Source organism: Symsagittifera roscoffensis, chromosome 8, assembly GCF_963678635.1.
Source record: "Symsagittifera roscoffensis chromosome 8, txSymRosc1.1, whole genome shotgun sequence".
Lineage (NCBI taxonomy): Eukaryota > Metazoa > Xenacoelomorpha > Acoela > Convolutidae > Symsagittifera > Symsagittifera roscoffensis.
The window spans coordinates 16,611,997-16,630,958 of NC_087069.1; the positions used below are offsets into that span (position 1 = coordinate 16,611,997).

General features: G+C 36.5%; 1 protein-coding gene across 1 annotated transcript in view; it reads left to right on the plus strand.

Moving 5' to 3' along the window:
- LOC134853393 (uncharacterized) overlaps positions 1-18,962 on the plus strand; it is a 196,480-nt gene that overhangs the window by 16,320 nt on the left and 161,198 nt on the right. The window contains exons 3-6 of the mRNA XM_063869385.1: positions 9,108-9,270; positions 10,052-10,167; positions 10,448-10,572; positions 13,588-13,771. Of these exons, the coding sequence (XP_063725455.1) occupies positions 9,108-9,270; positions 10,052-10,167; positions 10,448-10,572; positions 13,588-13,771 (588 nt within the window). The remainder of the gene's footprint in view (positions 1-9,107; positions 9,271-10,051; positions 10,168-10,447; positions 10,573-13,587; positions 13,772-18,962) is intronic.

Genomic DNA, 18,962 nt, shown 5'->3' on the forward strand with positions numbered 1-18,962 from the left:
GGATTCATCCAATCCGTCACTTTCTCTAACTCAAACTACGATCAATTAGACGAATAATCTAGAACTCCAGGCACATCTATAACTATAACTTTACGACCTCCAGGTCAAAAATAAGCAAACCACTCCAACTTGACAACTAAAATAAATATCACCATAATACCGTACCCCTCCCTTATGTAATAACCCAAAGATCAACAATATTTCCCCAACTCAGACCACGAATACCCCCAAAACAAATTTGTTAACTTAGCCTAAAGTAACAAAATGAACATTTTAATTAGCCTAAAGTATAAAAATCTCACCATACCCCGGATCATTTGACAAACAAAAATAAAGAAAAAGACGACCTCCCGATCACCATAAAAATTGCCCCCAACAATTTTTTCCAAAACTCAACCCACTTGTCAAAAAACTAATAAATAATCCGACCACACTTGAAAATCGCCCCAAACAGCAAAAAATATTCGACCAAGAGATCATTTCTTAAATGTTCTTCTCTCGAACAGTTGCTAAAATACTCATAAATCTTAAACATTTTTTTACAATACTTGAAACCTTTATAATATTTCTTTTTGATATACTTGAATCTTTTCTCATAATCCTAATCATTTTTTGTAACATTTTTTTAATTTTCTACACTATTCTCGAACTATTCCTCCAACTTTCCAAAACCCTTGATTATATCCACAGGTACGATTTAAACAACTTGTCTAAATGATACGAACAATTTTCAGTAGAACTGATATTTTTTTATTGTTTGTAATTTTCATAACATTTTTATCATCCCTCATTTTGACAATATGCAAATGTATAAAGAAAGCAATCATCACATTTGCCCTAGCAACAATTTTTCTAATTATTTTTTTGGAAGAATATTATAATAAACATAAACCTTCCCACTAAAGTAACAATTCAAAAATCCATCAAAAATTGCTACCCAACAGTCACAGAGTCAGTCTTCACCGACATCATCCCAAGATAACCCAACACCACCTTCAACTACTCAAAATCCTCAAACATCTACACGAATTTCTTTTCAAGATAATCCATACACTTTTGAAGAACGGCACGCTCGTTTATCTGAACCACTAGAACCAGTTCAACGACAAGCATCTCTAAGTGAACCAACCTATAACCTTTACCCAACACTACCACAAGAACTGAGTAGAATACGACACCTTAGTCAAAACCAAAACACAACAGAAATAAATAGACAAATTATACATCCTCGACGAAATAGAAATTTTCAAACTCCCCGAGTTCATTTTGAAATACCTCAATCACCACCACAAAGCACTCCAGAAAATCCCACTGGCAATACACCAGAAACTCCTACACTTTTTTCACAACGAAGCACTTCAAGTCTACCCTCAGATTACTTAGGTTCAACACCAACATCTGAGCAAATACGTGAAAATCCTTTTCACCCCACAAACCAAACATCACGATTACCATATTGGACTACACAATCATTCACACAAGGTGAACCAAATTTAGTCAATGACCCCATAGATATTTCTACAGATACAACATCTTCATCACTACCCGAAACATTATCACTTCCATCAACACCATCCATTAGTCAAATTTCACCGACACCCCTTAACTTAACTTTTCCAAACAATCTCGACGCCAGATACCGAGAACAATCATTAACAAATACTCCTTTAAGATTAGATTGGAATACATTTACAGCACCTCCACCATTGTTTGGACAACATCAAGAAAGTAACCGCCTCCATAACTGGGCGCTTAATAGATTACAATATCGCCAAGATATTCACAACGATATCCGTGATCACAATATTCAAATACTCCAACAAAACAGTTTACAATTAAAGTTTGAAATCACAGTTAAGTTAAACAATATTACCCAACATCCCTACCCATTAAATCCACCTAACATAACAGCTCAATCACTACCACCACCGTTTATAACTACTGAAGTAATATATAAATACGACAGATATACCAAAAACACAATTGGTTACATTACATTTTACAATCCATACTCAGGATTATCCTACACATGTATATTCTAAAATTATTAATTTTTCTCCAACTCTTTTTTCTCATAATCTCAAATCAAAACATAAACCCTTCCCCCCGTACAGGACCACAAGATTTATTAGTAACACATTACGATTGTGAAGAAAATGAACAAAAAACACTACACAAATATGCAATAAATCAAGTTTCACAATGTGAAACAGAACCACAAGCTATAGAAACAACAAATGTAATAGCAACACTCTATTCAGAAGCCCGAGCAACAACAGTTACAGGTTATAAATTCACAGCAACCTTTTCCGAAAAGAAAGTACATTGTTCACAAGTCTCCAACGGAAACAAAAACCGACTTGACCATGAATCATTCTATCAGAGTAATATAGAACGTCTTTTACATCTCAATCCCGACGATTGTAAAAATGAATTACTTAGACTAAACATCACACAAAATAAAAACTCCGAAAGAAAGTTAGTTAACTTTCAAGTTTTTTCAGACTCCGTACATCAATCACAACTTGAAAGACACCAAGGACATATAAAATTAGACGACAAATACCCGTATAACGGCGCACACGGACGATTAACCTATGACCTACACGATAAACATTGGATACCACACATTGGTATAAATAACCCATCAAACTGCAAAGCAAACACGAAAAATAAAGGATACCAAGAAATAATGTTTTTCGATTGGAAAATACAACTCGAAAAAATACAACTCACACGAGATTTATCAGATAATACAATGATCTATCAAGGAATCCGATTACCTTGTAAAAATGATCAAGGTTATTGCGACCCTACAACGAGAACACAAGCAACAATTGTTTGGTTCCCCGAAGATACATGTACGACATTTCAAGTAGCAAGAATACACGCTCGAATGATAAAATTTCACGAAAAGTATTTTATACAATCAATTCCATATGAACAAGTACATCCATCACGAAAACAAAGTACTAATTTTAGAAACATACACAATATAGAAAATAAATTGACACGTTTTCAAATATATCAAGAAACAGAACTTGCATGTAGATACAGGAATCCACTTCACAGAACACAATACTCTGAAATATTAGTTGAATACGAAAAAGGATTTGACATGACCACTGGAAAAATAAAAATTGATCCATATGCCACAGGTCATCCTCCAAACGAAGGAACATCATATATACCAGTTAATTTCTAAAAAAGCAACGGACAACCTGGTGGACATCTAAAACCTTATGACACCAGAAGCACACGCTTACAAGAGTTATCACTAATGAATACTACATATTTCGGTAATATTCACTATGATATTCATTTAGATATGAAACTAGACTATACAATTAGCCGAATTTTTCAGGAGATGTCACTCTCCGAATTAGAAACACTACACCAACTATGTGAATTAGAACGAACACAAATATTACAATCACTTGCACTAGCAGTATTAAAAATACCCTATGCAGGATACTTATTATCAGGAAATAGATCAAATTTCTTGGACTATGAAGGAAACATCTTATGGTTTTATACTTGCACTAAAAAAGTATCACCACTATACGTTTTTGAAGATAAACGATGTTATAAAAGAATCCCTATCTTTTATAAGAATAAAGTACATTTCGTGGATACACTTTCACGAAGAACCTATTTCTGGGATACCGCAGTCCCATGTGGATCAGAAAATAGCCACAATGTAGTACAACTAAATCCTGATGAAAATAAATATTATCTCCTCACTCCATATCCCACATTAATGCAATCACTCAAAAAATTTTCACCAGAAAGCATTCGCGCTATGGCTCGCAACCCAAATATAGACTTACAATCAATAGGAATATATTCAAAATCAGATATTCAACATCACATTAGAACACAACAATTCCAAGAATTATTAACACAAATGGACACTATACAAAGGCAATCAATTGACCAAAATCTACGCAAACTTGCAGAAACCGCAGGATTTGCCGATATCTACACGCAAGACTATAGCGGATATTTTAAAGACATTAAAGATTATATATATCTAAACGGCGAAAAGTACCGTCCCCAAGATATATCACCAATCAACATTTTTAGCTTTGTTACACTCAAAAACGAGATCCTCGATTTTCTAGGATGGCCCTACTACATCTTAGAACAATTGACTATTTTATACGCAATGTTTAACTTTATTGGATTTCTTTTCTCACTTTTAAAAGGAATCTACAACACATGTGCTATACACACACAAGTAAACAGACAAGCAAGTGTAGCACGCATACTCTTTGCAGGATTTTTTGGAATTTTTTCTACATCTATAAACAAAATTCTTTTAGATGCACAAATAAAAGAATACAACACAAAAATAACAACACGACAAAACACATACGACGAAGAACATAACAATGTAGACACAACGCCAACGGCACCACATTTACCACCACTACCACATAACCATCCACTATCCCTAGTCCCACGAAATTTTCGAAATTTAGCAATCACACATAATCCAAATTTTCGACTCACCACATCACAAAGTCCCATCCAACATATAATGACACACCAATCACAAGATGATAATACTTATGAACAAATTATTGAACAACCCCATACCACCGCTTTTCAGTCTCAAAATAATAATTTTTTTAGCCCACGATGAGCCGACAACTTGGATCACTACACCGATCAAATTCCCACCCAACCAATCTTACCTCTCCAATCCCAATAATACCACTTTTTGCTTTTCCGCCACCCGATTTCCCATCTAGTAATGTAACATCAGGCATGAATTCCGACACTAACTCACATATCTCAGTTTTATACTCCATCTCACAACTCAATAACCCGAATATTGAAACCCCCGATGAATTTGCCGACTCAGAACCATCCCCATCCAATAATTTTCATAACTCTTCTAATTTTTCTCAACCCCCTTTTCAACCCATATTATCCAATAACCCTGACCCAATCACTTCCACACCCTCTTATGCTTCCCAAGTTACCCCAACCTACTCCTCATACCATTCTGACCAATCATCTCATTCTCCAGACACCCCCCGAATCTCCCCAGAGCTAGATAATTTTATTACCCTCCAACAACAACCCTACCACCTTAATACCCCAACCATAAACCAAATCTCCTCCACTATAAATTCATCCAACCCCCCTACCCCTACACCCTCTTCAAATTATACTGAATCATTAACACCGTCATCCACATCCACTATATCTTCACTCAACACTAATAGAGCTTATCGCACTTTTAAAAGAAAGTTCCCCAACCATCCTTTCCCAGCAAAACCAGGAACAGCCCGTGAATACATCAACCACCCCAAGCATACTAACACAAAAAAATTTTTAGCCATCACCTTACCCTCATTCCCACAATACACCTTAAACACCCCTCACGACACTAACGAAACACGCAACTTTGTAGATGAATACGTTTTAATGCCCACTCTCTCTTGGACCTCATACTATCATTTCACTAACCCTTTTTGCTTACCTTTATCCAGCACTCCCATCGATATAGAACGAAATAAGGATATGCTATATCGACTAACTACACCACTAACCGCTAGACAATTTACTTACGTTGGATATAAAAAATCACTAAAAATACACACTGCACCTAGAGCTAATGAATATACACTAGAATACTACGATCACAACATCATCAGAGCTAACCAAGATCAATTCCTAGACGACGATCACTTCGCTAATCCACAAATCACCGAGAAATTTTTCATCAAGACACCATATGTATTTACACTAAACATCTTCGACCGTAATTATGACCACATTATTTCAGAAGCACTAACAGACACACAAGCATACGAAAGTTTTAAAGAACGCTTCCAAATATTTTCACTAACCTTTCATTTCCTTGCACCACACGAAAGAGATTTGCACTGCTCACACGATATTATGTTGCGCACTAAACAAACCCACACATACAGTTATTATCGTTTCATCCAAAATCACTTTGACCTACACACCCCCTCTAGACAAACACACCATCGTTTTCAATTCATTAATTCAAAATACACTTCACAATATTTCCTAAATTTCACATATTGTATTAAAGACACTAACCTCCATGGTATTCTTCGTAATTATGACCCCATAACCCAAATGTACATCTTCTGTCCCATCATCAAGACCTTCAACGCCGACGAAAACCGACCCTTCCTTATCCCGCACGAGTTTGTACAACCTATAGAAATCCCAATATTAGAATTCATCCACAACACTAAATTTAATCACAAATTATATAACTTAATCCAAAACACACCTTATGAGTTTGCAGTTGGCACTGAAGAACTAACCACCATTAAGGCACTTCAATTGCTTTGGCCACTACTTCAGACTAAAAACATCATCCGCATCTTAGCTAAACTACTAACAACTTCAGAGCTAATTCACGACATTTGCCCCCACGGTTTTTTCCCCGACGACTAACAGGTAAGTATGAATTAAATGAATATTACTAACTAATTACAATATTAAAAACTCACCATTCTTTATCCATGTTTTCTTTAGATTTTTAGCTTTCATCCGACAATCACCTACAAAAACCACAAAAGACAAATAAAAATCGCAAATTTCATCAAACAATTTTAAAATTCTATTAATCAATTACACTTATAAATTTATAAATTTAATATCAATGCAGTAAATTCATTTATAAAATTTCTCCCACAAGCAGTAAATCTAATTATGATGAAAATTTGTAACTTAAAATTCCCCCATACCTAGCAGTAAATTTCCAAATTCTATGTAGTAAATTAATAAAATGCAAATGCAGTACTAACCTTTTGATAATCTCATTCATTCGTACAGAAATCCTATCCACACTCGCACAGCTCGCCCACGAAGAATTGTTTAAAATAATGAATTTCAGTTTCAAGTTTTCACACTCACCAACTCTAACATAAAATAACATGTTTCAAACTTTCCTTTAACCCGGTTGGAAAGGAATCATATACTAAACAAAACTAACCAACGCAGCTTACTAAATACCACAAATCATAGAATAACAGCATGACTAAGAAAAGGAAACCAACGGTACCCAAACCGGATTAACCCAGTTTAAAACTGGATAATTTATTCTTTTGAAGACTATTATAAAGTCTCAGAAAGAAATAATAAAACACAAAAAAGTCGAAAGACAAACCCATACCACAAACAATTTGATTTTTGGAAAAAGGACATAACCAACAAGACATAAGAAAGACCACAACAAACCCAACATAAAACGTTGTCACATAACAGGACCCCTCACAAAAACCGCATGAAATCATACTCCCACCCCTGGCCTAACCCACCAGGAAGGACGTCCTGAGCATGCTCTATAGCCGGCCTAACCCACCGCGCTACATCCACGCTTTGTGACCACACTCCTATTTTTAATAAGAGCTACTCAAGGGTGAGTAACTCTTCAAAATAACCAAACTAAAACAAAAAGCTTTTGTGAAAACAACTAACTAAAATCATAATTAAGAAATATTAAACTAATAAAAGTTTTATAAAATGTAAATTACATGATGCAATACATAGATCAGAATACAACACCAAGGACGAACATCAAAAGACAAAACGACCCCACCACACTCGAGAGAGAATGACCAACTACAATCAATATGCCGCTCACAATCACAACTCAAAGGATTTAGAGTACGACTTGACCTCGCAGAAAAGGACTTCATTGAACTAGACCAATGACCACCTCGATGTTGAAGTGTACGTACAGATCCGAGTAACCAGGCATCCCCTCCACGCACAATCTCCACGCCATTCCCAAGCTAGATCAGACACAAAAGAAGTTCTCCCCGAAGAACAGAAAAACCTGACATAGCCAACCATTCTGAAATCAGAATTGATTTTGTTGCAGAGACTCAGTCGTTGTCACAAGAAGAACACAACGTCTTATGTCCCTAACTCCAGCTTCCTGGAACTTCTTTAACAAAGAAGAAGCGGAAGAAAATTATGATGTTCGCCAAATACCAACGTCCATCATCCATCCTTCGAATTACAGAAGAACTGTTCTAAAAAACTCTGTAAAACCCGGATGGGTGGAACCTGATCTAAACTATATTTTATGATTGGATAAATTAAATGTTTTACCAATGTAAAGTATTTAATATTAACCAATCATGATCCATCTAACTAACAACCCACTTATTTGTAAGTGCTGAAGTTACTTGTAATTTCAGCACCAGAGAGATTTGAATTTAACTTAGAAATTAGTTGCACTCTCCCGAGTACTTCAGCAGCCGCAATAAACCAGTATACCCTAGATCTATTGAGCCTAGCAGAGACTAGTTAAACAACCTGAGACTAGATAGTATAAGAGTAAGATTAGGATCGGTATTAGACTAAGAAGTTGCACGAATCTATCCGGCCGAAAATAAGATAGCGTGACGAGCAGACGGTGTACCCTATCCGAAATTACTCTATGAGTTATACACTCCAGTCCTAACTCAGTACCATCGTAAATAAATCAGAATTTTTTGCAAAAAAAACTGTGCTCATACAAATTCTATATGAGTTTCCAGTTTTTTCAGTTTCCAATATTTTCCGTTTTCCGTAAAACTTTTTTCTCGAAAACCCTCATAATTTAGCACTTTCAAAATCAAAAAACAAGCTTCTTTGAAATAAACCAAACTTAAGAAGTTTGAAATTTCCATAAATTTATTATAATCATTTTATGAAAATTTCAAACTTCTTAAGCTTGGCTTATTTCAAATGTACATTCGGGTTTTTTTCTACACATTGTACATGCAAGAGCGTTAATCTTTTGGCGATTCAAGCTTTGAGTAACCGGGGTTATTCTCACATGTGTTTAGTTACGAACACAATCCAATTTTTTTTGAAGAATTCGAAAGATTACAAAAAAAACGAAACATTTTTGGTTCATGGATATAATTGTGCTTATTTTTATATATGAAAACTACTATTATATCTGCAAATTGTATGCTTAGTATTTTTGGTCAAACCGGGTGAACCTATATCCGCTTCTTCTATTGGGTTCATAAAACGAAGACAATACATACACATGACGTACAAACATCGTCAACAAATTTTTAAAGTGAGTACAAAAAATGTAAACATTGCAGAACCATCCACACCTGTGGATTTGATTGCCACGGTCCCCACGCATGAATCAGTGAGTTTTGGATGGAGCACTGGAGGGGGGACTCTAACTGGCTACAATGTATCAATCAATGCCAGTAATTCAACTGTGGAAATCGAACATCCGGCTATCCACAATTACACCTTGTAAGTAACGAGAGTCGGATAGGATGATTTGTTTTCGGATTCCAGGTACATTCAACAGAATGTCGAATTCAGAACTAAAATTTGGTTTTGCTTAAGTAACTGTAAGATAGGGATTGGATTCTACGCCAAAATGTTAAACCTGTATATCACTTCTGGTTATCTGGAAAAACTAACAATTAATTCTAAGACTGTTCAACGCGATCGGAAGGATCTGTATACGAGCTGTTTTGCTCTTTCGTCGAACCATTTTTGTACCCCTGTTTAAGATCTGCAGACAATTTCTTATTGTGATGTTCTGAAAATTTTTTGCTTCGCCACTTAACCATCTCGCTGCTAAAAAACTGTTGATGTCTGATTTATAATTGCACTTATACGGCTCTGAACTTTTTAAAAAAAGTTCACTTAGGCTATGAAAAAAACAAGAATGCCGCTCATTGTCATCTTTTTTATTGGAGCTCCAAAAATATGTTATATTTTTTCAATCGATCAAACGAAACTCGACTTTGAAAAACTACAAACCGTTAACCATCATATGAGCAGGAGTTTCAAACTGCTATGGAACTATTTCACAAATTTCAACGCTATTTGATCTAAAATTAATTTCATCATCAAAAAAAATATGAATCATAATTAACTGAAAATCTTAATGCAACATTTTTTCCATAAGCCTGAAGCATAATATATCTCATAATAAGTTTTTATCCGAAAATTAGGTTGTTTCTCTTAAGGACCTGCTTTCTTTGTAGCTGCTTCCGTTTTAAAAATCAAGAACCTGTTTCAGCGTGGGCCTCAATCCGGCTGCTGATTACACTGTGACAGTGACCAGCTACTGGGTCTGCCCCCTGGATGCCTTGACAAAAACAGACCCCAACGGAATCAGTCTTGTCGTCCATACGGGTAAACATTTTTTACAGTCGTTGTTTGCAACCAGCTGTGATGAGTTAACTAAAAATTCAACATTTTTTTAAAATTAATGGAAAGCCTGGTTGAAATAAAACCCTTGAAACTATAGTTTAGGTCAACCAGTTACTGGTCGATTAAAAGAGTCGGAAGCAAAACACGCGCACCAAAGATTGATACACGAAAGCATGGACCATCATGTGCGACGATTAGCCACATGAAGCAAATACCATACGATTCTAATGACTTATTTTAATTAAAGATGACTTATTTGCAGCTCCGGCGGCGCCAATACTGACTGTTACCAACACCAATATCACCCTGGGAGGCAGTACAGATTCACTATATCTGCAGATCAATCAGAGCTCTGGAGATATTAACAACAATTTGGTCACCTACTCGGTGCGTTGATTGGTCTTAGAAAGCATTTTTTTGTTCCAATCGTCAAGAAGGATAGTTTCGGAGTTTCCCTAGTGGATAAATCGTCTGAAGTTAGGTTCAGTATTTTATCCCCAAACGTTTGTTTGTTTGGAGAAACTTTCTTTAAAGAAAGACTTCGCCCATCAGGCTCCACAAATACTTTGAAATCAGGTTCCAGATAATCAAAAGGGATCGTGTGATTTATAACAATTTAAAATCCTTTAAGCCGTGAGTTAATCAAGATTTTAAAATTTTCAATAAATTTGTAAGCATCCAGAATTTTTTTTGTGTTTTTTAGACCTTTTTGGAACAAAAAAGGCGAGGTACTAAGTCGAGCTACTAATGCGAAAAATCCTTTGCTGAGCTGTAAAATTTTTTCTTGCTAATTTTTGAATCAAGGAAATCTTTTTAAAATTTTTTTGACTTCAAAATTTTTTTTTTTTCAATTTTGTAATTGTATTTGCAAACAAATATTGCATTCAAGTAAACTCTTTTTAAGCAAATAGGAAATCTTATGTTTATCGGCTCAAAATGCGCGCATCACAAGGACTCAAACTGAGGTTTGGGTATTTTGAAGTGATGTGTTACTGTGATGTACTTTTTAGTTCGTAATTCCGACTGCCTGAAAATATAAAACTGCGAGTTAATTTTTTTTAAGTTTGTTATTGGTGAAGCTTTGTGTGTAATTTGCAGAGCAACCATCTTTTCTTGTTTTTAAGATCATTGTCAACTTCTTTGTTTGATTATTTTTCAGTTTTTTTTTCCAATTTTTGTTTTTCACGCAAACTCAGTTACTGCAAAAAATCATCAGAAGTAGTCGAAAGATATATCCTATTGAAGCCATTTCAGTCCTGCTTCAAACGAGATTTTAGATTTTTCACAAAGTTATCCTAGTGCATAGAAAAACTAGTTTGAAACTTCAGTAACAGCAAAGTTTCAAGCAAATGAAGCGAGCGAGTTGGTAATAAGTCGTTTGGAGATACACTAAAAGTTTGATGTAAATAGTGAAAACTTAGTTTTACTGCAGGAAAACATTTTTTTTGGATTTTTCAATAAGGGTTTTTTGGCAATTATTTTTTTTAGAATTCAAAAAATAATTCTGCACAAAAATTAAAAAATAAACTAGTTTTTTTTTTTCATTTTCTGTGATTGTCAATAACATTTTACAGGAAATTGTTTATTTCACTAATTTAATTTAAGCTAATTCTCTTTTGTTCTGCGCGTTTCTATAAAATTTTTATTACAACAAGTATAAATGAAAAAAAAACGTTTCTTTGAAAAAAGACTTTGCCATAGTTTTATTTGTGGATGTGGACGGGAAAACCTGTGCAAATTGCACAAAAAGTTGCTATCTTTGTTCTAAGTAATTTTTTTGATCAACTTTTTTTAAAATCAGTTTTACAACATACTGTTTCCGGCTTAACCACTAATGTCAACTTTTGTTGATTGATATAAGAAAATCTTGATGGAATAGATTCGATCTTGTGTTTTTATTGAAGTTTCCGTCATCCTCGAAAAATCAGGGGCGGATCTAGGAATTTTCTTGAGCTTGGGGGGTTTCAAAAAATATCAAAGTTTTTGTTGATTTTCTTAGGTCCATCAAATTGATTTCCCAGCACTTTCAAAACGCTATACAAACCGTTTTGTGACCAAGCATCAGCAAAACTGCATCAGGCAAAACTGGTCAAAAAAGCCGCTTTTGGGCACTTTTTGTTTGTTTGGCGCGCATTCCCTTTCAAAATAAGTATATATTGGCGCTAAAGGCGCCAAAAGAAAAAGTTTAGGGCTAGTATGAGTAAGGTTTATGTCATAAAACAGTATGAAATGTGTACTCTTTGTTTGCTGTGAGGGTCAAATCCCTGAAAAAAAGCATCCGACCCCCATCCCCTCCAAAAAAAAATACAATGGCATATTATTCTGTACCATTTTATGTCCAAATTTTGTGTAATCAGACTTAAAAAACAGAAGAATTTTTTTGAAGGCTAGTTTCCAATTTCTTTACTATTGGAAAAGAGTTTATTGTTAAAAACGGTTCGTTAAGACTGTCAGATACAAAAAATAGGTTTTTGTGGGTTATTATTAACTCGAGAATTGTAGTTGTTTCTATTTCATTCATTAGTTTTTTTTTCAAAAGCCTACACTTTTTCAAAAACGCAATGCAGATAGAATTTGAAAAAAAAACAGTATTTAGCAAAATTGTAAAAAAAAAAATGTTTTTGGGGAAACAGATTTGTTTTGCTTTGAGCGCAAGGTTATGATATCTATCGGATGGAATAAAAATTCCGCGAAAAGTTTGATAATCAGCAGCTGGGTACTTATCTATAACGAGCCCTACAAGCAGTACACAAACATGATGTTATATGCCGTGTTCGAAAGTCGGATGAAAACAAAATTTAGTGATGAAATTACTAAGCCCTTTTCGAAACATTTTCGCCAAATGCAGAAATCATAGATCATATTTTCATTATTTATTTAAAAATATATTAGTATTCAGGGTCGGAAAATTTGGCCAAAACACTGACTAAACCGGCCTAGGGATACTTAGAAAAATCAGTTTGGTCAACCTAAAAAAAGGTCGACAAAATTTTTGAAAATTTTTTGAAAATCCCCCTCGAGAACATCCTAGATCCGCCCCTGTTAGTATCCTGTATAGCTATAAATGCCGAAGATGAAATAGGCACTCAGTGTGATTTTGGTAAATCCGAGCACACATAAAAATTCATGGCTTCAAGCAAAAGCAGTCGTAAGGTATCAATTAGCCGAAAAAATCTACAAGAAGACTTAAAAGTTTTCAGTAAATCGACCTCCAAAACTATCTTGGCCAAAACTGAATAAAGCAAAACATTTGAAGTTCAGAATGTTCGAATTCATTCAGAAAACTGTAAATCATTTAAAAAATGTTTTTCTGAGATATTTTTGAAAGAAGTTCACTGAACAATGTGAATGATCGCCGGAAAAACTTTCTTTGAAGTCTCTGAACAAAAACTTTGTTTGCAGGTGTTCCGCTACGACAACGAGGGAGGGCTGCGGGAGATCTACAGTGACTTGGGACCAGTCTCAGATAGAGAAGTGAATCTGTGGGACACTGACCTGCAGCCTGCCCAGTACTACACTTACTACGCAGTCGCTCACTACATGGGACACGACTCAGAACCTTCCGAGCAAGTCGGAACATGCACTTGTAAGTCATCGCAAACGCATTATGAGTATTACTCTATTGTAACTAGCTGTATTTATAGCGCTCATTAAGAGTTTTTTATATAGTTTTAAAAAGTAATTAGTTTGAGGCTTTTCACCCGAATGATAAAACGGTATTTAAAAAAAAACGCTGATGTCAAGATTCAATACATAATGCTGTCTGTAAAACTAACCGGATATTGAATTTTTTTATTTTTATTTTTGCTCACAGTGTTTTTGAGTTTAAAAAAATTGATTAGAAAAAACTGTGGTCGGAAACTTCTGTGCTGCTTGCACTGCAACCGCCTCTCCTTGTTTTCCTTGAATTTAATTCCTATACTTTACGCTGTATTGTAGATTGTCAATTGATCACATTTTATTTATTTTTTCCATGTTTTGTGACAAAATTTTTATTTTGCTGAACTCACGACCAAAATTTTATTAAAAAAAACACACACGTGATAAAATAAAAAACAGTTTTTTTCAAGTTGTTTTTTAAAAATTGTTTTTCATATTTTTTTTGTCTCGCTGACTCGAAAACAATGCGAGCAAAACAAAAAATCCTATTTTGCTTGTCATGAGGGGACCTTCGGTACCTCATTATATTATATTTACTTATGTATTGTCTTATCTAACTATGTCCTAATTATCTACTTATAGTGCAGTATATTGGTTCAAGGACAAATCTCACCAGCCAAACCGTTTGTCACATGAGAACCTGAAGCTGTCACTTGCAAAAGCCTTAAGTGTGAAATCTAGTCATAAAAACATTAAACATTAAACAATACATTCAATTCTGGAATCGTTAATCATTTATTCATTACTCTATTTTATCTATTTATATATTATATCTAACTCAAAATTCGAATTTTACAATACCGTTTTCCCTACTCAAACTGAGGCAAATCTCATGGCGCAGCCAGCAGTTCCTGTGAATGAAGACAGGACTGACCTACTCGGAATACCACCCTTTTAGGCGAGAACATCGGTTAACCCACCTTTCATTTGGGAGACATGGGTGGGACAATTTTTGTTGGCCGTGAGTCTCAAAGACAACATTTCACCGGGGGAGTTACTAGTTGCACCATCAGAGTTAGTGGATGAACCTTACCCAAAGCCCGAAGCACCGAGTACAGATGAAAATGCAGCAGATGTGGCCAATAGGAACCTCCGAATTGCAGCAGCTATTAGAAGAATTGATGAGTACAATCAAGAGAGTAGCAGTAAAGGACCTCGCATTGGACATAACTGGTGTTACCATGAGGCAGAGGCGCGTTTGAAATCGCGACTTTTCTTCGTACTGGGAATTGAGGAAAAAAACGGTTCTTGGATTCTTACCCTAATATGGACCTCAATACTAGCTCGTTCATTGATTTTCACAAGTATTGTGAGGATGTTTTTAAGGCAGAGCGGGACTACACAGTCGAAAGGATTAACCTGTATAATAAAATTTTCATGTAGGATAATGACTCATTCTCATCATTTTACGCCCGACTTAGCGCTCAAACTGCGTTGTGTAATTGGCCGATCGATCAGGAAAGAGCAACATTGAAAGATTTGTTCATTGGCCGCATTCGCGATGTGGAGGTTCAGAGGCAATTAATCAGAGCAAAAGCTAATCTTGATGATACTCTACAACAGGCTTTGGAGAATGAGAAAGGGGCTAAAACATGAGAACAATTTCAGAATTTGCTCCCACATAACAACGCTACTTCTAATACAACAAACTCTATTCTAGTCAAGCAGGAACCAACTTCGTCAGTACAACAATTTAAGAGTCAAGGAAATAGCAGCCGGGGAGGAGGTGTAATCCGTCCTAACCAACGACAAAATCAAAATAAACCATGTTATTTTTGTGGCAACCCGTTTTCTTTGGAACATCGCCGGTCGTGCCCGGCTAGAGAAGCTACTTGCAATGCCTGCAAAAAGAAGGGTCATTTTGCTAAGGTGTGTAAAGTACGAGAAGACGCGTTAACATGGTACAAAATGAAGAGATGTCTACAGATCAAGAGTGTAATTTAAATGACGTAAATGGTGACAGCGAGCCGGAATATGGGGTCATGGCGATAAAGGTTGTGCAGATTAACAATGTGGAACTTCTTAAGACAGCGGGAGGACAACCAAGGAGCCTCAGCATTCAGTTACGTTCCGGTAACTCTTTCTTGTATTCTACGGTGGACACTGGCAGTCCCGTATCTTTCTTAAACAAGAAAACGGCGGATATACTTATGAAGCGGATTCCCAACGTTAAATTTAAGGACATCGCGAGACACCCTTTAGACGTTACCTATGTTGACTATAACAAGAAACCAATTAAACTGTTTGGTTCTCTGGAAATCCCTATTACATCGAAGGGCTGGAAAATCAAGAATGCGTGTTTCCTGGTTTCCGAAAATTTTACTCGAAATATACTCTGGTTGAACCTTCATGAGAAATTAGGAATTGAAACGGTGCAACGCAAACCGGCAGAAGTTAGCTACTCGGAGGAAGATCAGGAATTGGACCCGACCTCAAAATTCTGGAGGGATCACTTTGTCAAAAGGTACCCTATTGTATTCAGCAGGCTGGGGAGATCGAAAAACCATAGAGTATTTACATAAAGACCCGTTGGTGCCCAGACAAGTTAAAGGCCGAAAAGTCCCTATACATTTGCAAGATCGGTCACGGCTGAGATTAAGAAGTTAATTATAGACAAGCACATTGAAAAGTTAGAAAAGTGTACTACAGATCATTTCATCGCACCCATAGTCCTAACAGCAAAGAAAGATGGGTCTATAAAACTCGCGATGAATGCTAAAACCATGAATGCTCAAATCTGGCAAAACAAATATCAAATGCCTAATATGCATGAATTGATTGACTCGGCAGCTCAAATCATAACTAGAGACACACCTGGGGAGATGTGTTTTACTTCTCTTGACCTTAAATACGCTTTCAGTCAATTACTTTTATCGGAACTAACCAGTAGTCACTGTAACTTTAGTATTTTGTGCGGAGAGGCAACAGGAAAATATCGATTCAAGACTGGTTTCTACGGACTGACGGACATGCCTACGGAATTTCAGAAAGCCATGGATTGTACCTTACAAGGATTTGGAAGGTGTCATATGTTACCTCGATGATATACTGGTTGTCACTAAAGGAAGAGTTGAAGATCATAATGTACTGGTCGAAAGAGTCATGAATCGATTGGCTGAAGAAGGATGGGCGTTGAAACTTAGTAAATGTGAGTTTTCAGTTAACACGCTAGTCTGGTTAGGGTATGAAATCGACGAAAACGGTTACGCTCCGAAATTCTCAAAAATAGAGGCAATCAAATCCCTGTTGCCACCCAAAACTCTTAAGCAATTAAGATCGTTTATGGGTACACTCAATCATCTTCAACGTTTCATCCCGGATTTGCACAAATATACAGTCGCATTTAGAGCTTCGCTAAAAGCGGAGAACAAGATTTTTTTTTTTGTGGGGGGAAGAGCAAACTATTGCGGTTCAGAAGATCTTAAACCGCATCGCAAACATCCCTAATTTGTTTCACTACGATGCTTCGAAAGCTTCGCGAGTTAAATGTTATGCAAGTCATAGCGGGCTGGGGGCCTGCTTGGAACAAGAAGTAGAGCCAAATGTTTGGGCCCCGATTGTGTTTACCTCTAGGTTTCTAAACTCCGCGGAAATCAAGTATAGTACCAATGAGTTAGAGCTACTGGCTATTGTATGGTCGTGCAAACATTTTCGTACATGATTACTTGATAAACGTTTTGTTATTCTAACCGATCATAAGGCCATCATTTCCGCCCTCAATGAAACGTATGATAAAAAATCTTATCAGTCACGACTCTCTCGCTGGGCGCACCGCCTCATTCCGTTCGATTATTAAATCGAACATATGCCCGGTTCCTCCCTAGGCATCGTCGATTTTATGTCTAGATACCCGACTTTTGAAGCACTGTTGCCATTATCGCGTGACAAATTATTTGTCATTAAATCTATTCAAGCTTTTCATAATGCTCTAAAATTGATTAGTACTCAATCCAAACCTCAAATAGTGCCTGTGGGGCAAATTTCAAATTATAACCAGTTTCAACCAATCAGATCGTTTGGTGAAACTGGAGGCAACATTAGCTACCTCTTAACTAATACAATAGACCAATCAACGTAAGATTCATCTGACCAATCACATTGTGGCAAACAGTTCAGTTCGTCGCCTCTAGAGGGCGTCGCGAATAGTACTCAATCTGTTAACCAATCTCAAAAGGATATGCTAATTTATCGTCATAATTCCTCGCCGCTAGAGGGCGTTAGTTCATGCTCTCAGTCAACCAGCCAATCATTTGCTCGTATGCAAAATCGTGAGTATATATCATCGTCGCGAGAGGTCGACTTTTCATGCTCTGGTACTCTCGACAATCACAGCGCAGTATGCAAATGAGATACGCTAAACCGGAAGTTTTTGCTCAAGCTCATTGTCTCCGACCTTAGAAATCAGTCACGATATGGATACTTCAATTAATCTTGCTCAAAATACTACTCTTAACTCTACTCTAAATAATTCTAATACTTCTACTAATACTATTGACTTTGTAAATAATGCAATCGAACAAACCCAGACTATCTACAGTTCGCCCTATGGATCGCCCGAGCCGTATTGATCAAATACAGACCCGAAACATTGCCAGGCAGAGACATTCTCGAGAACGTTTCGTGGTTACTCGAGGACAGACTACGCAAAAGGCCCTCACTCATTTCCTCGATAAGTGCCGGAGGCAGCGGCTAACGAGACAGGCCAGAGGAGAGATACTTCGAATGGGGGTTAATGCCATCAATAACCACAAACCGCTGGTCACTCTGGACAAAAAGAAGGTGGTCGGATTGCCGGGATTGTTCGATGTGGATCTGCTGGGAGAGCTGACAGGGGAAGAACCGTTCCTCGGACCGATGAGGACTGCGATCATCAATAAGGATGTGCAATCCTTGAACAAACTGGGGCGTACATGGCCCAATTCTGGACGAAAGCGGCGGTGGTGAAAAACTGTGTCCTGATAGACAACAAATTAGCCATACCCGAACAGTTACGAAGTGCTATTCTGATTCGACTTCATCGCTCGCACCCAGGCCAGGCGGCCATGATGGACGCCTCAGAGTATATATAGTGGCCATTTCTCAATCGCCAAATCGTTAATTTCTGCGAAAAATGCCCG